This window comes from Lactuca serriola, chromosome 1, assembly GCF_051521515.1.
Source record: "Lactuca serriola cultivar US96UC23 chromosome 1, Lser_US96UC23_V15, whole genome shotgun sequence".
Classification (NCBI taxonomy): domain Eukaryota; kingdom Viridiplantae; phylum Streptophyta; class Magnoliopsida; order Asterales; family Asteraceae; genus Lactuca; species Lactuca serriola.
The window spans coordinates 90,716,225-90,743,399 of record NC_136408.1 but is presented as its reverse complement, the minus strand read 5'-3'; the positions used below and the strand labels follow the sequence as shown (position 1 = coordinate 90,743,399).

General features: G+C 35.3%; 1 protein-coding gene across 7 annotated transcripts; it reads left to right on the top strand.

The window, feature by feature from the left end:
* The first annotated feature begins 380 nt into the window (after positions 1 to 380).
* Positions 381 to 17,268, top strand: LOC145095045 (RNA recognition motif (RRM)-containing protein). 7 transcript variants are annotated; one of them, XR_013703681.1, is made up of 9 exons: positions 381 to 492; positions 741 to 1,740; positions 2,438 to 2,942; positions 3,094 to 5,025; positions 5,249 to 5,366; positions 10,853 to 11,327; positions 11,438 to 11,531; positions 11,747 to 11,836; positions 17,079 to 17,268. XR_013703681.1 is itself a non-coding variant. In XM_079033005.1 (4 exons), the coding sequence occupies exons 2-4, from the start codon at positions 783 to 785 to the stop codon at positions 4,862 to 4,864; spliced, it is 3,228 nt and encodes a 1,075-aa protein (XP_078889131.1). In that variant the 5' UTR covers positions 381 to 492; positions 741 to 782; the 3' UTR covers positions 4,865 to 5,153. The 7 variants fall into 7 exon arrangements, 3 of the variants coding, with proteins under 3 accessions (XP_078889131.1, XP_078889125.1, XP_078889116.1); XR_013703682.1 differs by lacking the exon at positions 10,853 to 11,327; XR_013703684.1 differs by lacking the exons at positions 10,853 to 11,327; positions 11,438 to 11,531; positions 11,747 to 11,836; positions 17,079 to 17,268 and having other exon boundaries at positions 5,254 to 5,480.
* The last annotated feature ends 9,907 nt before the right edge of the window (positions 17,269 to 27,175 follow it).

Here is a 27,175-nt window from a genome sequence, read left to right as displayed (position 1 = left end):
CGAACTTGTTGATCACTTTAGCATTCATAAATCATATATGGTGTGTTTGACACGGAGCGTTTGGGAGCGTTTGAGAGCTTCTAGCTTCTAACATTTGACAAAACCATATTGAATTGAAAGCCTTGTTTGACACTGCAAACTTCTAGTGTTTAGTTTAAACAAAACGCTTCAAATCCAAATGCTGTTTCACGTAGCGTTTAACAAAACTTTACCCGCTACAAGCTACCTGTTAACAACTAGTTTTGCCGAACATGCCCATAGAACAAACTATCAATATGTATTTTAGGAACGTGACCATTTTCGTCAATATCCCAAAGTTAAAAACCGAAAAGCAAAGCACATGAAAATACATGGGTGTAGTTTGAAATATTACAATATAACGAATCAAACGCGGCCCCAATATCCTCTTCCCAAAAGATCTCAACCCCGTACGAGTAATCTTCTAACCACTATTTCTAAAGAGTATCCCCGCCGTCGTCCACCACAACCACCGTATGTTTCTACCTCTATCTCAACCCATACGTTATTCGTGTGTGTGTATTTCATTTATATGTAGCTTAAAATTTATCATTGATTTCACTTTATGTATGCATCATTTTCGCTTTGTGTTAGGGTTAGGGTTTTGAATTGGTGAAATTGATTTCAGATTAATAGACAGGAACTTAACTTGAAAACATCAAATTTAGAACTTATTGGCTCGTTATCGGTTGTTATTGATCGATTCGTTGATTCTATATCAGGATTGGGGATAGCAGGATCGTAATTCGTGGTTTGGGGTATATATGGCTGATCGTAACTTGGCCGTTGTGAAGCCAATATGGATGAAGCAAGCAGAAGAGGCAAAAATAAAGAGCGAAGCTGAGAAAGACGCGGCGGCTAAAGCTGCCTTCGAGGCTACCTTCAAGGACGTTGAGAAGAATCGAGAGCCTGCTCCTTTATCAGATAGTGATGGCGATGAAGAAGAAGACTTGACTAACAAGCCTATAGGTCCTGTGGACCCCACCAAGTGCACGGCCGCTGGGACTGGTGTTGCTGGCGGAACTGCTTGTGCACCTTCTTCATTTGTGGTGGTTACAAAGGATTCAGATGGTCGGAAAGTTCCCCATGGTGGAGCCCAGGTGAAGGTGAAGGTGTCTCCAGGAGTTGGTGTTGGAGGGTCCGAACAAGAAGGGATTGTCAAAGATATGGGTGATGGGACCTATACAGTTACCTATGTGGTTCCTAAAAGAGGAAACTACATGCTGGATGTTGAGTGTGATGGGAAGTCTATCATGGGTAGTCCATTTCCAGTTTTCTTTAGCGCAGGTATAACTACAGGAGGGCTTCTGGGATTTGCTCCACAGATGAATTTCCCAAATATGGTTAACCAGACCATGCCAAACATGCCAAATTACTCAGGTTCTGTTTCAGGGGCATTTCCAGGACTTCTTGGAATGATTCCTGGGATTGTTCCGAGTTCATCAGGTGGGGTTGTTTTGCCTGGAATTGGAGCATCACTTGGGGAAATTTGCAGAGAGTATCTGAGTGGGCGTTGTATTAAAACTGATTGCAAGTTGGGTCACCCTCCACACAACCTGCTGATGACTGCTTTGGCTTCTACAAGCACCATGGGGACACTTAGTCAAGCACCAATGGCACCATCTGCAGCTGCAATGGCAGCTGCACAGGCTATTGTTGCTGCTCAAGCGCTTCAAGCACATGCTTCAAGTGCACAAGCTCACGCTTCTAGAGAAACTACTGGTACATGCTTTCTTGGCTTTTACTTTGTTGAATTCAATCTCCATCCCTTCACTCCCTTATTCGTATTTGGTCTCTATTGTGACTAGGGTTTCCCTATAAAATTTCTGATCATATCATCTGTTAAAAAAACCGTCACTCGAATCCTATGTCGTTAAATTAGTAGAATCTTTGTCTTTTAAAACTTTATTACCAGAAGCTTATTAAAATCTAAAACAAAGATCTCCTCTTCATCTCTTTTGTCCCTATCTCTTCTCTCCCCCCTCTCCATTTTGATTTGTTAGCTATTACTCTCATGTTTTCATTGTTAACATTTAAGTTACTAATTTTTTACTTTATTCTATTTATCATTTCCTTGATTTAAATTCATTTTTGAGATAATCATGAGTCATGACCACCATATGCTGTGACATCTGACACATTGTGACCTCCTTTCTTGCACATAGACCACCAATTTTGCATTGGGTCAGTTGTGAAATTCCAAAAAAGTTGCAAAATTACTTTTTACTGACAAAAGGCTACAAAACACATCTTTTTTTTTTTTTTTTTTTTTTTTTTTTTTTTTTTTTTTTTTCGAAATTACATTATTTTGCAAACTATAAATAGTTTTGCAACAGTTTATGAAATGTCCAATAATCTTTACATGACTTACAAGTCCTTAAATCAAGATTCTTTCTAAACCTTGTTGTTCTTTTGGCAGTAGCAGAAGATAAGGCAGCAAAAGCCGATTCTTTAAAGAAAACACTCCAAGTTAGTAACCTCAGCCCACTACTCACTGCAGAACAACTAAAACAGTTTTTTAGTTTTTGTGGCACAGTTATTGACTGTAGTATCACAGAATCTAAGCATTTTGCATACATAGAATATTCAAAACCTGAAGAAGCAACAGCTGCACTTGCATTAAATAACATGGATGTTTTAGGGCGCCCAATGAATGTTGAAATGGCAAAATCACTGCCTTCAAAGCCTGCAGTTTCTTCATCTTCTTTGCCAATGGTGATGCAGCAAGCTGTTGCTATGCAACAAATGCAGTTTCAACAGGCTCTTTTAATGCAACAAACTATGAATGCACAACAAGCAGCTAATCGAGCAGCAACTATGAAGAGTGCAACTGAATTGGCTGCTGCTAGAGCTGCTGAAATTAGTATGAAGTTGAAAGCTGAAGGAATAATTGGAAATGAAGATGAATCAGTTAAAAATCCAAGGTATTAATAACCAAATATGCTTAACACCAAAGCTCTTTTTTACTTCAAATTTGGTGTTAAATCTCTCCAAAACAACATTATCTTTTAATGATAGTCAACTATTTACCATGATTATGATCATAGCTGATGAATCAGAGTATATGTATTGTAGGTCACCTTCTCCAGTTCCCACAAGGTCAAGGTCAAAGTCAAAGTCTCCTGTGATATACCAAAGAAGGCGTAGGTCCCGCTCCTTTTCACCTCCACATCGCCGCATAAGAGGTTACAGATCCAGGTCACCAATAAGGTCCCGCCACTACTCAACTTATGAATATGACAGGCGGACATTTAGGGGTGGTAATGACCGCTACAGGAGACGAGAATACAACAACAGCCGCCATTCTTGGAGAAATAGAAGCAGAAGTTTAAGCCCGCGTGGCAGAAAATCTTCAGAATCCCCAAAACGCCCTCGCAAAAGCCCCAAGAAGTCTTCACGTGATGAGCAAAGTAAGGAAAAACACAGAAGGCAGTCAAGGTCTAGGTCTAAGTCCAAGTCCAGGTCCAGGTCAGCATCTTTGGAGGTCAAACCTCGGTCAAATGAGAAGATTGTTGATAGGAGGTGGTCCAAGTCCAGGTCAGCATCTTTAGAGGTCAAACATCAGTCAAACGATAAGATTGATGATGTTAAGGAGGAAAAGTCAAAAGGGCGCGATAGGACACGGTCCAGGTCAGCATCTTTGGAGGTCAAAGATCGGTCAAATGATAAGATTGATGATGTTAAGGATGAAAAGTCAAAAGGGCGTGATGGGAGACGGTCAAGGTCCAGGTCAGCATCTTTGGATTTCAAACATCGGTCAGATGAGAAGGTGGAAAGGTCAAAAGGGCGTGATAAGAGGCGGTCAAGGTCAAGGTCCAGGTCAGCATCTTTGGAAGTCAAACATCGGTCAAACGATAAAATGGATGATAGGAAGGAGGAAAGGTCAAAAGGACGTGATAAAAGGCGGTCAAGGTCAAGGTCCAGGTCAGCATCTTTGGAAGTCAAAACTCGGTCAAACAATAAAATGGAGGAAAGATCAAAAGGGCGTGATAGGAAGCGGTCCAGGTCAGCATCTTTGGAAGTCAAACGTCGGTCAAATGATAGTAAGGAAGAAAAGTCAAAAGGGCGTGATAGAAGGCGGTCAAGGTCCAGGTCAGCATCTGTGGAGGTCAAACATGATATTAAGGAGGAAAGATCAAAAGGGCGTGGTAGGAGGCGATCCAGGTCCAGGTCAGCATCTTTAGAAGTCAAACATCGGTCAAACGATAAGGTTAATGAGAACAGGGAGGTAAGGTCAAAACACAGGAGGCGGTCAAGGTCCAGGTCAGCATCCGTGGAGGTCAAATATCGGTCAAATGATAAGATAGATGACAGTAAAGAGGAAAGATCAAAACGCCATGAAAGGAGGCGTTCCAGGTCAGCATCTGTAGAAGTCAAACATCGGTCAAACAATCGGGAGGAAAAGTCAAAACGTCATGATAGGGGAAGGTCAAGATCTTTAGAGGGTAAACATCGTTCGAGTGGTAAGTCAAAGCACAGAAAACGGTCAACGTCAAGGGATAAATCAAAGTCCAAGTCAAAGTCAAAGTATCATGGTAGAAGGCAGTCCAGGTCAGCATCTCTGGATGTCAAGCGCCATCGTTCGGACGAACAAAGATCAAAACACAGAAGACGGTCAAAGTCAAAGTCAAGGTCAAGGTCAAGGTCAAAGTCAGCAGAAGATAACCGATTGAACAATGTGGATCATGAGGGGGGAGGGGGTGATTGGGCGGGTGAGGGGACACCGGAGCGTTATAGGGAGTCGGATGTTTTGATAAAGGATGATGGGATTGGTGGTGGAAGTGGGGAGGAGTATAATTATAATGATGACGTGGCAGCTGAGGAGGAAGTCAGAATGTTGAGTTGACCAACTATTTGGGAAGTGTAGAGTTGAAGAATAAAATGTGTTGTTTGTTTTGTTTTGCAGGTTTTGAAAATGTCTGAATGAATGAATGTGAATCATCTCTGGAGAGTCTGAAGTGGAATGTTTTTAGCGACTTAATCAACTTCTTAATGAGATGAATGAATGTATGTCCTTGTCCTATTACTACCTCAATCATTAGGTAGTGATGATAATACTTTTAACTCAAGTGTCTTCTATTAACGAATATTATTATTATTATTATTAGTCTGTTAAAAAAATTGTTTACAAGGCATTAGTGTTTGCCTATACCTTACCTGTCTTTTTTCCCTTTTTTTTGGTCTTTTTCCTTTTTTTTTTCTTTTTTTTTTCTTGAAACTGATTGATTAGGTCAGCTTATTAAGCCAGACAGCAGCCAGATGTCGATGAGTTGACTATGAAGTACAGATGAGGGTGGTCAACTGTGTGTTCTTTTATCATGGTGAAATTGGGATATGTTAATTTACAGGTAAGATTCCTTGAGCATTCTAGTTATATGAGTATCATGTAAATAAATGATTAAGTGTTTAAAAAATTAGGATTTGTGATGTTTCTTTAAAAAAAATATTTGCGCTTGCAACCATATTACATATGAACATTCTTTAATTGTAAAGCAACAAATATGATAAGTTATATGATAGATATCAGAGTTCATAATGAAATATATTAATATAAATTATTAAAAAAACTAGTTATAAACTATTTCATATTGCTAGTTTATTCATAGTTGTCAATATTGATAGATCATTCTCATCAATAAATCTCTCATGAATTCAGATTGGGTTATTTCTTTTTTCCAATATAATCTTTTTTGTTTTGGCTACATGGCTAAAAAATAAAACGATTTAGATAACTTATTTTGAGTTGCATAGCTACAAAATTCGGTATTTGAAAACTTAATTTTCTAGATTTGTTTTTTTTTTTTGTTACCATAATCTATGCATAACTTATTTTGAGTTGCATAGCTATAAATATTGCATACAAATGATCAGTATGTACTAGCTTCAAACCAAAACCATATAGTACACATCATTTTGATATATGGTATTCCCCAAAATCATATATTTTTGATTTCGAATTTTTGATACTTTTGGATCCGATGTCGAGCTCACACTTAGTATCCACTTCCCATATGAGTATTAGTAGGATGCAAATCAATCAAATAATCGAACACATGACAACATGCCATGTGTAAGATCAACAACATTAATTTAAGAAAAACCTATTATAATAAGCTTTCTTTAACCATTGATCAAGATATTTTAATCAACTAATTTATCTATGTTTCTATGAAATGGTTTATTAAGTTCTATCATCAAATTTGTTACTTTTTTAAGTATATGTAATACTTTATTTTAAAATAGTACATAAATAAATACATTACATAACTTGAATACTTTTAACAATAACATTAAATAAAATACTTTTAAGGGTCAAATATAATTAAAGAAGCAAAATGAAATATTATTGAATGAATATAGTTAATTATATAAAACAAAAAAAACTAAAAAACATTTAATAAAATTTATGTGATTGATAAATATCGATCCAAAAAATCATTATTTTTGATCTTGCAAAAAACCTTCAATTGTTGACGCTATACAAACGTGGCAATAGAGGGTACGATTATGTGAGGTGCTTTGGCAATGTTTGCTAGTTTGGTAGGAAATTAGGTGTGGATTGAAAGCATCATACGTCGAGAATACTGATTTTTCATTAGATAAATAAATTTCAATAAGACAAGCATATAAGGTAACTTATAGAAAAGAACTCATAATTTTAGCTTTTTGCTTGAAAAGTCATTATTTTTTTATCAATAACGAGACCTGAAAAGCTCATCCCAACCTCTTAGTTTTCTTCTAAAAGCCGAGGCCCGATCCCGAAGTTTAAGTTGATTCAAAATAGTGTACATGGACACGGTCCACTCTTGAACAATATATTCCAAAATAGTTTAATGCCCATATCAAGTTTCCCTTAATTTCAAAGAAAATCTTAAACCATCAACATCAAGACAATGTTTTACATATATCACATCAATTTTTGCAATTAGAATATCTCTAATGGTTACATATATATTCTTTGACTTAAATAACCAACAAATCATTATTTCTCTAACTTTAACCTATAATAATTCATTCATCCGACTTTAACCTCTAACAAGATGACTTCTTCAATTTTTAATTGTTTATAACAGTTTTTTAAAACAAACTTATCCTCATCAATCTAAAATGTTCCATAAACCACTCTCATTTAATTATTCGTTTTCTAAACATCATCATATATAAAATATTACAAACAAACAAAAGTATAAATACAACTATGCCGGGTCTATATTTTATATACATAAAATACAAAATATAATTATATCATAGTTAATTTAAGACAAATTTTTTGTATGTTTTTAAAAAGAACATAAAAAAGTGATTTTGTTTTTGTATTTTATTAATTATTTTTTCAAAATTTGTTGTATTTATATCATATTAATTTAACGTAATAAATAAAGAGAAAACTCAACGTATTATCATTTGATATTTAAAACCCACTTTATATATATATATATATATATATATATATATATATATATATATATATATATATATATATATATATATATATATTGATAAACCATTATAATATCGTATTGGTTAAATCAATATTTTGCAACCTAAGAAAACCGATTACAAACTAATGTTGAGTAAAAAGATTAGATGATGTTATTTATTAAAGTTATAAAGGTTATGTAGAATAATATACAGGTTGTGTTTATATAATATTTAATTAATGTAATAAATAATGAGAAAACCGGTTTCATACCTAGTGTTGAGTTAAAAGATTACATGATGTTATTTTTTAAAATTATAAAACTTATATAGAATAACAATTACATTTTTTAGAAATTAATTCCGTTACAATTTCCTAAAGATGGTAAAATTTCAGGAATAATAATTAGGGAAAATGATGCAACAGTCCTACTATGTATTTCGACTTTTTCCTTTTAAGTCCTTAATGTTTTTTTTTTTTTTTTTTTTTTTTTTTTTTTTTTTTTTTTTTTAAGGGAATGAACCGTGAAATGCCCTGTTTTTTTAGTCCCCTTAACCTGAAATAACCGGTTTTATCTGCCAAATAATCAATTAAAGATAACTTGGCTCGTAAAGTTCACAATGTCAGCTACCATAGTCAAATTTGGGGAACTGTAGAATGGAACACATAAACACACACAAACACATACATCACTACCGTTTACATACCGACTTACCATACCCTTGTTTCAACTTTTAAGCTTCAGTCATCACCCTCTCTTTCCCAATGATTTTGTAAAACACAACTTGGTAACAAAGCCCTACCATAGATCATGGTTGGAATCGACTGTGTCATGATGAGCGGCGAAACCGCCACCGAATCTTACCCTGAAGTCGTTGTGAAAACCATGGCCATAATCTGTATCTAAGCAGAAAACACAATCAAATTCACCTATGTCTTCAAATGAATTGTTGCAAATGCTCTTGTCTCGATGAGCCCACTGGAAAGCCTATCCTCCACCTCTGCTCGAGCTGTTAACTCATCAAGAGCAACCCTAATTTTTGTTCGGCGGAAGCATCGCGAAGCTGGTGGTGAAGCACCGCCTATTTTGTCGGTGGTGGTACCGAAAATTAAGACCGATATGTTTGACTGGTTGTGTAGCGATGAAATGACGATGATGTTTGACTGCAATCTCAAAGGCCTCTGCACCACGCGGGATTTCATCTATGGCTACCTTTCTCTGCTCTACTTCTCTTGAATCATATACGGGTCTGTTCATTTTCCCACTTCTTGAAAGCAACTGGTAATTCGAATTCCAGAAACAAACACACAAAATGAATAACTTAAATCAAGAATTCAAAACCCAAATTATGCGATTCTAATGAAGTGATTATATGTTTATGCAAATGGAAAACTAAAATCACCGATCTGAACTAGTAAATCACTTGGAACATTGATTGCAACAAACCTATTGTCATCAGAAAGCTTGTTAACTTGATATTTTAGAAACTTTAACAAAAACTAATCGCTCGATGTCGTATTCATGGATTCAACGATCTTTAGTTGTGAGAATTTTAGAGTGAGAAAGAACTGAGAGATAAGAAGAATAACGAGGAGGAATTTTTTGACTTTTCAAAGTCAATGTTAAGGGAAAATGGGTCAATGTCTATGTGGCAAAGGGGTAAAGAAGATTATCCATTCATTTTGTCCAAAATGACCAAATTGACTCAACAAAAAATAGTTTGTTTTCTTAAAAGGCAGGAAAAAAACTTTAAGGACTGAAAGGACAAAGTCAAAGTACATAGTTGAACCGCTGCGTCATTTTCTCTAATAATTACTATCCCTGTTTCATATTTATTGTACACTTTTGAATTTTAAAGTTTTTATTATTCAACTTTGATCTTAAATATTTTTATTTATGTTATACATTTTCTGATGAAATTTATAACAATAAAAAAACATTTAAAACACAATTCATTAATATATTTTCCATAAAATATTTAAGGTGAAAATTAAAGAATAAAGATTTCAAAAATAAAAAATATACAACAAATATGAAACATAGAAAGTAATATTTATAAGTATTAATAATGTCATTGCGATTCAATCGTAGGCTATGGAAACTAGTTTTCTTTATTATTCTGTTGCAAAGAATTAGTCGAACCAAAATTAGAAAATATGGTTGTTTTAGTGGACAAAATAAATTATAATGGTTTTTCTAAGTATTGTTTCTGAATATTTCTATAGATAAATTAATAACTATAACAATTACTTAAAGGGAAATTTACTAAAATAACCTTTATAAATGATTTTATTTTAAAAGAAAATAATCATTTTTTTAGTTTTAAAAAATGACAATTTTCTGAATGCCCAATTTCAGATTCCTTCTTTAAATTCCAGAATTTCCATTTTTTTGTATTTTTTTCCCAAAGAAATCTCTTTACTTATGTTATGTCCGAAATGTCTAGTTTGAATTCGTATCACCGTTTTTCAATCAAATGTAACATTTTATATACTTTAAAATTATTATGTTTGTTTAAAGTTTTTGTTAGGTTTGAGTGAAATGAAATTTGTTTGAAATTTCAAAACTATTCATCATATTTCAGATTTGTTCTTGAATTGTCAGAGTTTTTTTTTTTTTTTTTTTTTTTTTTTTTTTTTTTTTTTTTTTTTTTTGAACTCCAAAATCCCAGTCCAAAATCTAGTGTGTGTCCTTTTATCTATATGAAATACCTTGTTTTGTACTTGATGGTTAGTTTGCAAAAAAAAGTTTTTTATTTTTTTCTTTAAATACAAATCAGGTTAGCTTATTTAACTTCTTTAATTATATGTAATAGTTATTTTTGTTTATGTTGTGGGCCTCATGTACATGGCCTGTAGAAGTATTTTTTTTTTCAAAGACAAAACTGCAAAAATGATCCCTATGGTTTTTCATTTTATGTGGTTATGGTCCAAACGTTTGAAAATGTTGCAGATTTGGTCCTTTTCAACAAGTTTTATTGTGGTTTTGGTCCCTCATCCGTTAAGTTTAACAGGTTGGCTGTTAACTTTTTGAAATTAACAATTTTACCCTCAGGGACCATTTTTACGGTTTTGTCTTTTACCATACTATAAGGACCATTTTTGCATACATTCTTTTTTATTTTATTGAAATATTATATATTAATAAGTATTATTTTTAATATATAATATTATATATTAATAAATATTGTTTTATTGGATTATTAATTTATTTTAACTTTTTTTTGTTGGAGTAATTCTTTTTATTATATATATTAATAATTGTTAAAAAGTTGGTGAACATGAATCTTTTAGGATTTAGATTTCTGCCACAAATTTTTGTGGATTTTAAACATTTGCCACAACACTTTTCTTTTCCAATTCTTATCTTTTGTTCTTTATCTGTTTTGATTGTGCTGCCTTTTCCTCCAATAGGATTCTCCACCGCCATTGACTGCGTCTTTGAATATATTCGTCATGCTTATCGGATTTCTTCACTTGATAACTCCTCCGCTCTACTTCCATTGTTTCATTCCAATCGAACGATGATGTCGACTTCTACTACTTATTTATGTTTCTATTTTGCCTCCGCGTCTATCTTCGTCTGCTCTTGGCGGTCTCTGTTTCTTCTTTAGGTATGTGTTGTAATTCCTCTTATAGATTCTCATGTCATCAATTTTCTCGCCTTCTAGATACTTCCAATCCATTAAAGGTACAATTTTGTTACTTCAAACTGTATTTCATTTGGCACGCCAAGTGTTCGATGTAATGTTCAATTAATATTAGTTTTAAAGTTGAAGAGTGTTGTTGCTGGAAAAAATTGTGACGACGCTTTGACGAGACACGCATCTGCTATTGGTCGGTCATGTATTTATCATTCTTATATTAAGAGCACGATTCATGCAGGAAGGTAGGAATCGAGGGGCTTATGCTCCATACTTCGACCAATTACCTGATTATATGATGTTAATAATTGCAACGCATAACTTAATGGGTATGTTGATGACTGGTGCATGTTAGGGTGGTGCTAAGGTGGTTAAGCTAGCTCTGCATATTAGTGAGACCGTTGAACATGAGGTCAGTTCCAACAGAAAACTCGGCTGTTGAACATGAGGTTAGTTGCGACAAAGAAGTCGGTTCTTTTTATTCCCTTTTATAACATACAAAGATCGAAGTGTTCCTTCTTTTTGATATGATAAATCAGGCAAGAATACATAGATTCATAGACAGATCTAAACGAAAGGCTTTGTTAAATGAGAGCCCTGATGATTGTTCAAAAGTTGTGAATAACGACCCTTTACTGTTTCAACTTTGTATTTTTTTTGGTAGATTGATTTCAACATATGGGTTGTCATTCAACCATAGATTGAAGATTGAAGGATGTAGAGGATTCATTCGGTCATGAATGGAAGGAAGTAGGTATTTTGTTTATTATTTTCTTCAGATACTAAATATTTTTTTATTAGATTATTAATTTATTTTAGTTAATTCTTTTTTTAAAAAAAAACTTTGTTGAATTAATTTTTTTTATTGAATTATTATATATCAATTCATATAGTTTTTTATTATATAGTATTTATATCATAATAAATATTATATTATTGGATTATTTTTTCTTGTAGTTAATTTTTGTAATTTCTTATTTTTAAACTATTTTTTTATTGGATTATTACTTTTAATTTATTATTTTCTTCATATACTAAATATTATTTTTTTGGATTATAATTTATAATAATAGCTCTTGTTAATTTTATTGGTTCCACCACAAAGTAGTGAGATACGTAAAATCGTCGTCTCTCATCATCAGAATCGTTAGGATCACTGGCAAACACATATATTTCATGTAGTTTGTAATGAGAAACCATAGGGAAAATACCACCACCATCATTCGGTCACCACCACCACTTATAATTGTTATAGGGGTTTGTTACGCATTATGTGGGATATTTTAACAAAGATACGATGCACAGGGACAAGGTTCGAAAACTCAAACCTTGAGTTAATGCTTAAGATCAAAGTCTGCTTTTGATTAAGTGTTGCAGTCAAGTCTGGCAAGAATAATTAATGCACAGACGGATACACTATCTTGGAACATCTCTTCATCTCATACCACGAAATCCAATCCGGACTTCAACCACCATTTCGTACCATAACCATTTCGGACATAAGTCTGACTTCGGAACAACAGAAGTTAGAGATTGCTAGAGGTTCACTTTCAGGTTCCAACAGATATGAAGGATTCCAGTGGATTATGAAGAGGTTGTCATAGGTGGCTACCAGCAACGTTGGGTGGAACAGGGTAGGGTATCTATTGAACCTCTGAAGAAGGGTTTTGGAGGTGATTCTACCAATTTTTGACAATGATAAGCGACACTTTTACGTATTTCGGCGACTTTGTGGTGAAACTAATAAAATTAAAAAGAATTAATAGTATACATTAAAAATAAAATAATAATCCAATAAGATAATATTTATTATATTAAAATAATAATAAATTAAAAGTAATAATTCAATAAATTAATAATTCAAAAAAACAAAAAAGAAATTACAAAAATTAATAATCCAATAATGTATTATTTATTATGATATAAATATTATATATTAAAAATAATATTTATTGATATATAATAATCTAATAAAAAAGAATTGCTCCAACAAAAAAGAAATTATAAAAAGAATCAACTAAAAGAAATTTATAATCCAATAAAATAATGCTTTGTATATAATAATCCGATAATATAATATTTATTATGATATAACTATTATATATTAAAAACTATATATACCAATATATAATAATTTAATAAAAAAGATTTACTTCAACAAAAAGAATTAAAAAAAAATAGAATTAACTAAAATAAATTAATAATCAATAAAAAATATTTAGTATATGAAGAAAATATTAAATTAAAAGTAATAATTCAATAAAAAATAATTAAAAAAAGGAATTACAAAAATTAACTAAAAAAATTAATAATCGAATAATATAATATTTATTATGATATAAGTATTATATATTAAAAATTATATATATTGATATATAATAATTCAATAAAAAGGATCTGCTCCAACAAAAAAAATTAAAAATCAACTAAAATAAATTAATAATCCAATAAAACAATATTTACTAATATATAATATTATATATTAAAAATAATATCTATTAATATATAATACTGCAACAAAATAAAAAAGAATGTATGCAAAAATGGTCCTTATAGTTTGGTAAAAGACAAAACTGCGAAAATAGTCCCTGGGGGGTAAACTTGTCATTTTAAGGAAATTAACAGCCAACCAGTTAAACTTAACGGATGAGGGACCAAAACCACAACAAAACTTGTTGAAAAGGACCAAATCTGCAACTTTTCAAACGTTTGGACCGTAACCACATAAAATGAGAAACCACAAGGACCATTTTTGATGTTTTGTCTTTTTCAAATTTAGAAATAACAATGTAACATTGCACATGTGGTAACTTTGTAAGATGTTGGAGACGATCCTTCTTATTTTCATAAAACCTTTCAATTCTTGATTAAGTTTTTATTTTAAACGGGATAATCACATGAAGAACAACATGATTATTAGACCCTTGGCATATAGTATATCCCTATATCACACTATGCGGGATATGATGTGGCACAAGAGTGTAGGTAAACACCACTCCAACCCCTATTTACAACGTGGTAAGCATGCCATATGTTATGTTTTTAACGCATACAATTTCCTCTTTTGAACATTGGAGTTGACGTTGCAGGTTCAAACAATTATTTTTTAATTTTTTTTGTTTAAATTTTCCTTTAAATTAACAATCTTATTTCTCATTTTAAATCACAAAACAAACACCAAAAACTCTACATACTTTACAATAATTTTATTTCAAAATGTATTCATCTTCGTCCATTTTGTCGGATATGTTGGCGTTCCGGGAAGTGAGATTTATCGGGGATGTCATGTGCACAACACTTGCTTATTTGCAAGAAAATGAAGGTGAAAGTTTGTGCCAAAAAACAAGAAATCCTCCTTTACGGAGAAATCGTGAAGCCGAACACAACCAACTTGTGAATGACTACTTTGCAGATGATGAAGTGTACACGGAAAAATTCAAGCGTCGATTCCAGATGAGGAATGTATTATTTTACGCATTGTTGATGATATACAAAATCGCTTTCCATATTTTCGGCAACAAATTGATGGAAGAGGTAAGTAAACAAGGTTTCTAAACAATTAAAAAATGTACAAATGCAATTCGTCAACTAGCATTCGACATGAGATCGGGCTCATGTGATGAGTATTTTAGAATGTCAGAGCGAACGACGCGAGAATGTGTATATAAGTTTGCTAAAATTGTGATTATCCTCTATAGTTGTCACTATTTACGCAAGCCTACAATTAGCGACATCCACCAACTAAAAATGAGTTCCTTGGAATGTTTGGTAGTATTGATTGTATGCATTGGAGGTGGTCAATGTGCCCTAATGTGTGGCACGGTTAGTTTATGCGAGGTGATCAAAAGCAACCGACAATAATTTTAGAAGTAATGGCGTAGTATGACCTTTGGATATTGTGACATCCCCAAATTCATGGTCATTTTAAAATTTTTATTTATGCTTATTTAAAAATCAGAGTATTCATTTTAAAGAATAATATTGCGAAATTTGTTCCCAGAAAACATGATAAATATATTATCAAAACATTTTCGAATAAATGTATTTTGTTTATATTAAAACTTTGGGATGTCATTGTCAATACAGAAACATAAGCACAAACAGACCTTACATTCATTTACACTAATGATTTACATCTCCTTTAATCACTCAGTGTAACACGTCTTCGTATCGATACCTGTGATACAAATAAACTGAGTGGGTCAGGTTGGGAAACCTGGTGAGTACATAGGGTTTTCAACCCACAATAATAAAGTTATTATGTTTCATCATCAAACAATTATCCTAATTACCCATCCCCATTATCTTCTTTATTGTTAAGTATATTCCCTAAGAATCATCTATTCCTCAATATTTATTCCTAAGGATTGTCCAAAGGAATAGGCATGAAGTCGATCGCTACCAGGGTTTATATATCATACACTAAGTCCATAGCTGTCGATGTTATCTGTTAGGCAGTAAGTCCATAGTTGCCAATGTTCATCTATAGCGCACTTAATCCATAGCTGCCAACGTTTATGTAACATCCAGACTTTCAGGTATATTATTGTGTGTTTAAATTTTGAAATTTATGGAGTAACTCGATGAGTTGTGAGTCCAACTCGCCGAGTAGGGTCGAGTTGCCCGCGTGGAATTAATGAGTGGGCTCGACAAGTCAGAGAGCTGACTCGCCGAGTAGGTGCTGGGCGAAGAAATCCTAATTTCCCGGGGTTGGGGCCTATATAAAGGAACTTATGCCCCCATTTCTGCCTCACCAGTTACCCTAAACCCCTGAGAGAAAACCCTAATCGCCATTAGAGCTAGAAAGTGAGTGAGGAGCTAAGTTGGTGGGTGTTGGTGCATTCTTTAAAGGAGAAGTGAAGAGTATTGAGGTTGGGGCAAGAGGAGGCTTTGGATCCACAGGTTCAGCAGTGTTTGCTTGAGGTAAATATGCTGACTTGCTCATTTTATAGGGAGATCTTGATATGGGAGTTTTCTAGGGTATTCTTCCATTGCTTAAAGTTTTTTAGCCTTTTGTGTATGATTTGAGGTTGAAACCTCAGATCTGGAGTGTGGAGGGTCTTGAGAGCCTAAAGACTTGAACTTTATTGAGCTAGAGACTAGACTTTGAGCACCTAACCCTTTGTTAGACTTTGTATTGGCATTTTTGGACATATATGCCATGCATGAGCGTAAAGGCTGAGACTTTATGCGGCCTTTGTGCCTTTAAGGACTAGATCTAGAGTCTAGTGTGGTAGATCTGTCCTGGGACGTCTGAATAAGAAATCAGATTGAATGGAATCGCCGAGTCCATGGCCTGACTCGACGAGTCGGTGAGGGTTTGTCCCGATGAGTTTGAACGTGCGATAACTCGGCGAGTTGGGGGTCAACTCGACGAGTTGAGCTGTACTTTCTTGAGACTTCTGAGGAAACAAGGGGACTCGACGAGTCGCAAGAGTGCTCTCGACGAGTCAAGTCAAACATGGATTGTTGACTTGAGTTTGACTTCTGTTGACTTTAGGGTTTGGTCAACATGAGTAATGGAGACCATGGAGGGGTAAAATGGTATTTTACCCAATTCAAGAGTTAGAGAGAGAAGAATAACATTTGGTTACTTAGAGTCGAGAATTGAGTATTAATTAGAGATATTTACCCTTGTGTTAGGCGGTGGCTAGTTCGAGATTCGAGTAGGATAATTGCTTGCTTGCTTGCAAAGTGAGTCTTCTCACTATACTTACCATGAGTGGTACCTTTGTGTGATTGATATGTTTATTGTGTTTATCTGTGTGCTTAATATTCTGCATTATGTCTATGTGATTTATGCTGAGTATTATTCTGTGCTTATTGAGTTAGGACCGGAGGGTCCACCCGAGTTATGGGACCGGAGGGTCCCACTGAAACACATTGACCGGAGGGTCTTATTGTGTTATAGCCTCGAGTGGCTAAGGAGATATGTGTGGTATTTTGGGGAACTCACTAAATTTCGTGCTTACTGTGTTATGTGTTATGTGTTTTAGGTTTTTCTCAGGACCACGGGAAGGCACTGGCTTGATTGTACACACCAATGATAGAGTTATGTTTTTGAGGATCCTAGATTCTAATCAAACAATTATGGAGTTGTGAATTGTAAATTAAACAAATGAGATTTTTTTTGTGAAATGTGTTATGAGAATTATGTGATTTCAAATGAAAATTTTGTTTTGAAAATTTTCGGTGTTACAGTTTATTTGTCAGGCACTAACTCCATAGTTGCCGGGGTTTTTAGAGTACATTTGGTACAAGTTGCGAGCCTACTAGCGTTCCACTGGACTGTCTAGAATAGTTCGTGGTTGTCATCTATACTCTGCTAGATGACTGTGCCATCACTTGGGTCAAGGCTTCCCATCATCTTTTACCTCTCATCATCTATATCATCTTTCATCTCTCATCATTCATCTCATCTTTCATCCACCCATCTTTACCGATCATAATTATAGGTGTAAAATACGTATACAGTTTAAATCAAGTAAAACGTGTATATTTTGTTCATCCAACATAAATGTAAAGAACACAGATAATATGCACACATAACACATAATTTATATTAAATACTTCATATCTATGTGTAAGTTGAAAGTAACTATGCACCCATTTGTTAAAGTGATGACCCGAAATCTGGACAGCGCTTCGCTTCTAACAATCGTCTTTTCCTTCGACGAAACCTAGCATTATTATTGTTAGGTTTTAGTCTAATAATTACTATGACTAATTAACTCTAGGTCTACGAGCGATGTTGTTTTATACGTGTTAAACAATACTTTTCAACTACTATGTACAGACAGGGGCAGACATGAAACACCGGAGGGCAGGACCATTTTTGCATTTAAGCTGTTCTGAAATCCAACAACCCTATGCGGCCCTTCAAACCAGATTCCCCGTACCACGAACAGTTAAAATGTATTATAATAACACTTTTTCTTTTATAATACTTAGCTCATATATTGCTTACAGGTCCGAATTTGGCCGTGTGTCACCCTCGGATCCTCTTATAAATTAATAAACTTCTAAATTCCATAACTTTCGCATACAAGCTCCTTTTTAACTTCTTATATCCACTCGTAGGTGGCGACGTAGTCTACAACTTTTGTTTAGACTCCGTCTGCTAATTTTGACTTTATTTTAAAGTTACATTTTAACATGTCTAGACAGATAGAGTCCATTAAAATTTCATAAATGTGTCGTCCGACGTCCATTTTCTTTTGTCTTAATATCTTTGAGCTCCTATTAACGAGATCTTCAATTCTCATTTAGGTTGTGTCGGCTAAAAATCGATCGATCTAAAACTTGAATTCCGGGTTGTGACTACTACGCTAAATCTTAGAAAAATCATAACTTCCTCATATGAAGTCAGATTTGGACGTTCTTTTTATTTACTTTCTTGGTTTAACGTCTACTAATACTTTTGTTTAGATCGCAAAGGCTAATAAGTAATTTATCAAAAATTCATTTTTTACATTACGCGGTGCTGTGCCGGTTTAGCCGAAAAACTTCGACGAGTCGTAACTTCTTCGTTATAACTCGGATTTCAACGTTCTTTATATGTACGGAAACCTTGTGACATATACTATAACTGGTTAAGAATATTTATTATAAATAATGTTCTATCAAAAGTCATTTTTTTGACGCTTATTGTCTCTAAATTGACTAGCCAGAATCTACGGGCGTTACAATTATCTCCTCTTTAGGATGATTACGTCCTGGAATCATCAACGAAACATGGCTTGTATAATGACTCCATACGCTATCTTTTCATCCTAGGTAATAACCGTAACTCTTATGTCCTTTCTAACGAGTTTCTAACTCTTGAACTTCTTGACTGTTGGCGATGCTCAATCTTGCACCCGCTCTTTATCCTATGTTGGACTTTCAATTGTAACCTTCGAGTTACAAAATCAATCCTTATTGGAGACTCCTTCTTCTTAACAAACTTAAGATAAGTTCTTTCCTTCTATTACCATAATAGACTGATGGGTCATGTTCTAATGACCTCTCATCGTATGATGCAACACTTAGACTCAGGTCTTTTAGAGTCAAATTCCAAAATGGAAGTTTCCTTTCTTCAGGTTCTAATGTGATATAATCACATTCTAGCATGTAGCACTTCTAGCTACAAGCTCTTACTTTAACAACGATCACGCTACTTCTATTGATCGCTTCGATTATCTTTCACTTCAATCGTCTGACTTAAGTCAGATGCTACATCGATCTTGGTTCTCTAAACCACGTAGAATACATATCTTAGTCGGCCTCGATATGACATAACCACTAGGATCGGAATAATAATCATCTTCTTAGTTATTACCGAAACAATGGTAACGACGTACATGAACAAAACAGAATCAATTACTAGCTCTTTGGTAACCTTGTGACTTTCCCCGATCCAAGTGTGATCATGTGCTTCCGGTAGTATAGGCCTTTACTACCTTTCACACCTACTCATACTCATCCCAAGTATTGTCTCACAGTTCTCCAAGTCACCATACAACTATTTCATACAGTCATTTAGCACATCGGATAACTAATGTTTATATTATTTCTTGAAAAGATTACATAGATGTTCAAGTTCAACCTACACTAGGCCTCTTATAATAGGCTACACCACATGATACTATCTATATGGATACTTCAAATCCCGATATTTAGATATATAGATCCTCACTCCTGATCCCTTATATTGTCACCTGCTTCGTCAAGGATCATCTGAGATGCTCTTGCCTTTGGCTTTGGAGGCGCATTCACTTTTGCTGCTTCATTTTTCTTCGGGCAGTCCCTAGAAATATGCCCTTCTTCCTTACATCTATAACACACCCTCTTGTTATATGTACACTCATTGGCGTAATTCCTAGTCTTCCCACACTTGAAACAAGTCACCTCCCTGCCATATTTTCCAACGTGTTTCTTTTTTCACTTCTCACACCATTTTTCTTTACCTCCTCCTCCTCTAGACTATGAGAACATGTTGCTCTTGTTGGACCTTGAAGATCCCTCAAATATCATCTTTTGTCCAACTTCAACCTTGTTGGTGGTTCTGCCTTTGATCATTTCTTCAACAGACTTAGCAACCCAGATGGCTGCCTCAAGAGTTTGTGCCTGGCGTACTATCACAGTAGGTTCACCTTTATTTTGTTGAAGTAGATGCCTTGTCTCTTCCATTTGAAGATCCACCATCATCTGTATCATTGCTTGTACTCCTGCCATCGTGATTGGCTCGAGTGCAGCTGCTACTTATGGTGCATGCTCAATCACTTATGGCTCAGGCTACGGGTTACCGCTTCCCAATCCACTTCGAGTTCTCACCATGTTGATCTATACACCAAATCAGATGTTCAGTGTGTAGTGACGTGAATGAATATAGGGAAAAATTTATTTATGATAGACGTATAAATATCGTTATCAACCCGAAAAGTTAAATATTAGTTCTAATACCGTAATTAAACGTTTAAAAATCTGAACACATAAAATTTCCAGATCCGGTCGGCAACAGACCTTAGATCCGATCAAATGATAGCATCATAAAGCATATAAGACATCTTATATCATAAATCATTTAGAACATAAAATCAATTTAGGCATCTTCCTTAAATAAACTAGTGTTTGTGTCTATTCAGGTGTACTACCTAAAATATATCAGACACACTCCTCACGATCATCGCTTAGAATTCTAAGTTTAAGTCTAGAAATTTCCTACAAATTCATAGTTCGCTTAAACTAATGATCTGATACCAACTGTGACATCCCCAAATTCACGGTCATTTTAAAATTTTTATGTATGCTTATTTAAAAACCAGAGTATTCATTTTAAAGAATAATATTGCGGAATTTGTTCCCAGAAAACATGATAAATATATTATCAAAGCATTTCCGAATAAATGTATTTTGTTTATATTAAAACTTTGGAATGTCATTGTCAATACAGAAACATAAATATAAACAGACCTCACATTCATTTACACTAATGATTTACATATCCTTTACTCTCTTATTGTAATGTGTCTTCGTATTGATACATGTGATACAAATAAACTGAGTGAGTCTGGTTGAGAAACCCGGTGAGTACATAGGGTTTTCAACCCACAATAATAAAGTTATTATGTTTCATCATCAAACAATTAACCCAATTACCCATCCCCATTATCTTCTTTATTCTTAAGTAAATTCCCTAAGAATCATCTATTCCTCAATATTTATTCCTGAGGATTGTCCTAAGGAATAGACACGAAGTCCATCGCTGCCAGGGTTTATATAAGATACACTAAGTCCATAGTTGCCGATGTTATCTGTTAGGCACTAAGTCCATAGCTGCCAATGTTCATCTAGAGAGCACTAAATCTATAGCTGCCAACGTTTATTTGTAAGACACTAAATCCATAGCCACCGGGGTTTTTAGAGTACATCTGGTGAACATATTGTTCACAATGCCTACAGGTTGCGATCCTGCTAGCATTCCACTGGACTGTCTAGAATAGTCTGTGGTTGTCATCTATACTCTGCTAGATGATTAGGCCATCGCTTGGGTCAAGGCTTCTCATCATCTTCTACCTATCATCATCTATATCATCTTTCATCTCTCATCTTTCATTTACTCATCTTTACCCATCATAATTATAGGTATAAAATACGTATATAGTTTAAATCAAGTAAAACATGTATATTTTGTTCATCCATCATAGATATCAAGAACACAGATAATATGCACACATATCATGTAATTTATATTAAATACTTCATATCTATGTGTAAGATGAAAGTAACTATGCGCTTACTTGTTAAAGTGATGACTCGAAAGTCCAACAACGCTTCGCTTCTAACAATCATTTTTTCCTTCGACGAAACCTATCATTATTATTGCTAAGTTTTAGTCTAATATTTATTGAGAATATATATATCAAGGTCTACGAGCGATATTTTTTTTATAAGTGTTAAACAATAATTTTCAACTACTATGTATAGAAAAGGGCTAGACATGAAACACCGGAGGGCAGGACCATTTTGGCATTTAAGCTTTTCTGAAATCCAACAACCCTATGCGGCCTTTCAAACCAGATTCCCCGTACCGCGAGCAGTTAAAAGGTATTATAATAACACTTTCTATTTTATAATACTTAGCTCATATATTGATGGGTTTTAGCCATAAGAACTTTCCTATGTGCGCATGCAAAACCCTAATGCTTGGATCTAGGCTTTCTAATTAAACATGCTTTGAATCCAAGACTTCTAATGACTATTTAGGTGTAATAACAATATTGAAACAGATCTAGAATCATACCTTTGAATTCGTTGTTGATCTTGTTGTCTTGGAGCTTCTAGAGTCACAATTGTCACTCCTCTAATGGCTTACAAACACCAAATAGCAAGGAGGATGATTTGGGAGAGAGGAGAGGGGAGGAAATCGGCCAGGTTTCTCTTACTTTAGATGAAGTGCCGATTTCCCTTTGCCATAGGGTCTATTTATACTTGTAGACTCCTTAAGGGTTACAACCTAAACCCTAATTGGATAATCTTCTCTTAAGGCTATCCAAATCCATTCCTTAGATAACTCTTGGACGATTTGAGCTATCCTTTAGCTTCTAGAATCCGTCCAATCCATATCTATATGGATTTACAGTCTAAAGTTTAACTATCAAACAATTGACAGTTTATACCCTCTTATTTAATTAATCTCTTTAATTCACCAAATTAATTCCAATTAATTATATGACTTATATTAATCAAATAACAATATATTATTCTTTATATTATTCTCATAATATACTAATAATATTTACTCTCTCTTAATAAATCATCCTATCAAGTTGCTATGGTGAAGGCAACCCAAAAGGACCATGCACAACCGGGTCAATTACTTGCCTAATATAGTTGCAGCCTTAGACACTATTCCAACAGTCTCCCACTTGGATAAGTCTAGTAACTATATGCACAAGTACAATTCGGTTTGCAATCGTAGCTCTCAAAGACGCTGTCAAACTCTGATCTAATCAATCTTGTCCTTTAGATAAGGGATCGTACATTCCTATGTTAGATATCATGCTGACAATCCTATGGAATGGTTAGTCAAGCATTTAGGTTTCTCAATCTCTGATTTATTCGACATAGAACTTAATCGAACACATCAATTCAGTTCTGACCGGGCCCAACACATAAGTCAAATCAAATCATCGAGCGGCCGAGATATCACTTTTACCTTCTTAGATAAAAGTTACAGATAAACTTCGACTTATATGCATTTACTTATTCAATAATCAACTATACACAACAATGAGTTTTATAACATTGAGTTACCAATGCGTTTTTCGTATTATCAATGTACAATCAATTAGCAAATAACAAACCATATATCTAGGTTTTAAGACTATATGATATTATCGTCTCGCGATCACCCTTTTATATCATATTCCATAAGGTGATTCCAGCAAGCGTGGGTTTGTTCCAATGCTCAAAACCAGTTCATAAGCACTCATGAATGTCGCAGCAACCCTTTGCTATGTCTAATACCATTTAGACAATCTACGCACCGATTCATGACAATCTTCATTCATATCTACTTCCAACATATGAACGATTGTGGACAATTTGAACAATTCGATTATTCCTAATAAACTCAATTATTCTGGAAGTCAAAACATGCAAAGTGAAACAATAGCTAAACAATTAACATAAGATAGTAACATTACTCATAAATAAAACTCCTTTATTTAATCATCAAATGTTAATTACATTTATCTATTACACGTTTCAAATACTATCTAATCTATGCTAATATCACCCTTCAGCCCAATACTCCTAGCATGCTGCAAGTGCTTAACCCTACTCAGTCCCTTCATAAGCGGATTTGTTGGGTTATCTTCTGATGATATCCTCTTCACTAAGAGTTGTCCTTCTTCTACACGATGTCTAATGAAGTGATATTTTCTGTCGATATGTCGTGATCTACCATGATCCCTCGGTTCCTTGGTCAAGGCAACCGCTCCTTCGTTATCACAGAAAATCTCCATAGGCTCCTTTATGGCAGGTACAACTCCAAGATCACCGATGAAGTTCTTCAGCCATATTGCCTCCTTCGACGCTTCGCTCGCTGCAATGTACTCTGATTCGCACGTTGAATCAGCTACGGTTTCCTGCTTGGAACTTTTCCATGTCACTGCTCCTCCATTCAGGGTAAAGACCCAACCCGACTGCGAACGGTAGTTGTCCCTGTCGGTTTGAAAGCTGGCGTCACTATACCCTCGCACCTTCAAGTCATCACTCCCTCCGAGGACTAAGAACCATTCCTTTGTCCTCCGAAGGTACTTAAGGATGTTCTTCACCGCAATCCAATGTGCTCTGCCAGGATTCCCTTGATATCTGCTAACCATGCTCAAAGCAAAGGCTACATCAGGGAGAGTACAAGTCATAGCGTACATGATTGAGCCAACTGCGGAAGCGTATGGAACTCGGCTCATTTCTACTATCTCAGCTTCGGTACTCGGACTTTGAGTCTTACTCAACTTGGCATTACTTTGTATCGGTAATTCTCCCTTCTTTGAGTTTTCCATACTAAAATGTTTTAGTACCTTCTCCAAGTAAGTGTTCTGACTAAGTCCAATTAGTCTCTTACTTCTTTCTCTTACTATCCTTATTCCCAAAATGTAAGAAGCCTCTCCGAGGTCCTTCATAGCGAAGCACTTCCCGAGCCAAGACTTAACCTCCTGCAGAGTCGGGATGTCGTTTCCTATGAGTAATATGTCATCAACATATAGAACGAGGAAGCTTACTATACTCCCACTGGCTTTGACATATACACAAGACTCATCTTCGCTTCGTACAAATCCAAACTCTTTGACTTTCTCATCGAAGCAAAGATTCCATCTGCGAGACGCTTGCTTAAGTCCATAAATGGACTTCTCAAGTTTACACACTCTATTCGGATGCTTCGGATCCACAAACCCCTCTGGCTGAGCCATGTAAACATTCTCAGCCAACTTTCCATTAAGGAAGGCGGTCTTGACATCCATTTGCGAAATCTCATAATCATGAAATGCGGCAATCGCTAGCATCACTCTAATAGATTTAATCTTCGCAACTGGTGAGAAGGTCTCATCATAGTCAACTCCGGGAGTTTGAGTAAAGCCCTTCGCAACCAATCGCGCTTCATATGTGTGTACGTTTCCATCCACGTCGGTCTTTTTCTTGAAGATCCATTTGCACCCAACGGTCTTACGTCCGGGCACATAATCAACCAAATTCCAAACTTGGTTATCATACATGGATTGGATCTTGCTATCCATTGCCTCTTTCCATTTCGTAGACTCCGGGCCTGCCATGGCTTCCTTATAGCTATTAGGTTCATCAAGATTTATTAGTGTACCATCACTAATATACGTGTCCCCTTCGGTAGTAATATGAAAACCATAAAACTGGGGTAGAACTCTAGCTCTATCGGAACGTCTAAGAGGTAAGGATTCGTCAATCGGTTCAACCGGAGTTTCCTCCTCGGGTTGAGTGCCAGCGGTAGAGGTTCCTTCATCTATCGACTCTTGAATCTCTTCAAGCTCGATTTGCCTCCCACTGTCTCCTTGGCCTATGAGTTCTCGCTCTCGGAAAACTCCTCTCCTCGCAACAAAGACAACATTGTCCTTCGGTCTGTAGAAGAGATATCCAAAGGATGTCTGCGGGTAGCCGATGAAAATACATCGCTCACTTTGGGGTTCGAACTTGTCGTGAGTATCTCTTCTTACGAAATCCTCGCAACCCCAAACCTTGATATGTGCTAACGAGGGAGCTTTCCCTGTCCACATCTCGTGAGGTGTTTTGGCAACCTTCTTAGTAGGGACTCGGTTAAGGATATGGGCGGAAGTCTTTAAGGCATACCCCCAGAATGAGATAGGTAGTGAAGCACGACTCATCATAGAGCGGACCATGTCTAACAAGGTTCGATTACGCCTTTCTGCCACACCATTCAACTGCGGTGTCCTAGGAGGCGTCAATTGCGAAACTATTCCACACTCCTTGAGATAATCGTGGAATTCAAGACTTGGGTACTCTCCTCCTCGATCGGATCGAAGCATCTTGATTTTCCTGCCCAATTGATTCTCCACTTCATTCTTGAACTCTTTGAATTTTTCAAAAGTTTCTGACTTTTGCTTGATTAAATAGATATACCCATATCTACTATAATCATCGGTAAAAGTCACGTAGAAGCGGTTCCCATCCTTCGTGGTTGATCTAAACGGTCCACATACATCGGTATGTATTAAGTCCAATAGACCCTCACCCCTTTCACACGTACTCGTGAAGGGTGATTTAGTCATCTTTCCAAGTAAACAAGACTCGCACGTGTCATCTTCCCTAAGGTCGAATGACTCCAACACTCCATCCTTTTGGAGTTGGGCTATGCGTTTCTTGTTGACATGTCCAAGACGACAATGCCACAAGGATGCTTTATCCATACTAGTGGAAGAATCTATATTCAAAACATCATTTCCTAAGTTATCAACAATCATAACAGTTTCATAAATTCCATTACATGGTATAGCTTCAAAGTAAAAGACACCATTTAGATAAGCCAAAATAGAACCATTCTCATTATTAAAAGAAAATCTAAAACCTTGTCTATATAAACCATGAAATGAAATGATGTTTCTAGCCATTTCTGGCAAATAGCAACAACTGTTCAAATCTAAACATAAATTATTCCTAAGCACTAAAGAATACACTCCAATCTTGGTCACAGGCGACGATCTTCTGTTCCCCATGATTAGATTGATTCTTCCTTGCTCCACATCCCTACTTCTTCTTAGTCCCTGCACATTAGAACAAATGTGATAACCACAACCGGTATCAAGAACACAAGAAATAGCATGATTAGAATTGTTAGATTTGATTGTATATATACCTGCGAAAGATGGCTTGATCTTTCCTTCCTTGATGGCTTGCAGGTATTCCGGGCAGCTTCTCTTCCAATGTCCTATGTTGTGGCAGTGGTGGCACTCTGCCTCCTTCGGGTTAGGGCAGGGCTTAGCGGGATCAACTTTGGTCCCACTAGAAGAGGCACCATCTCGGGCTTTAACCTTGCGATAGTTCTTAGACGAAGCCTTCC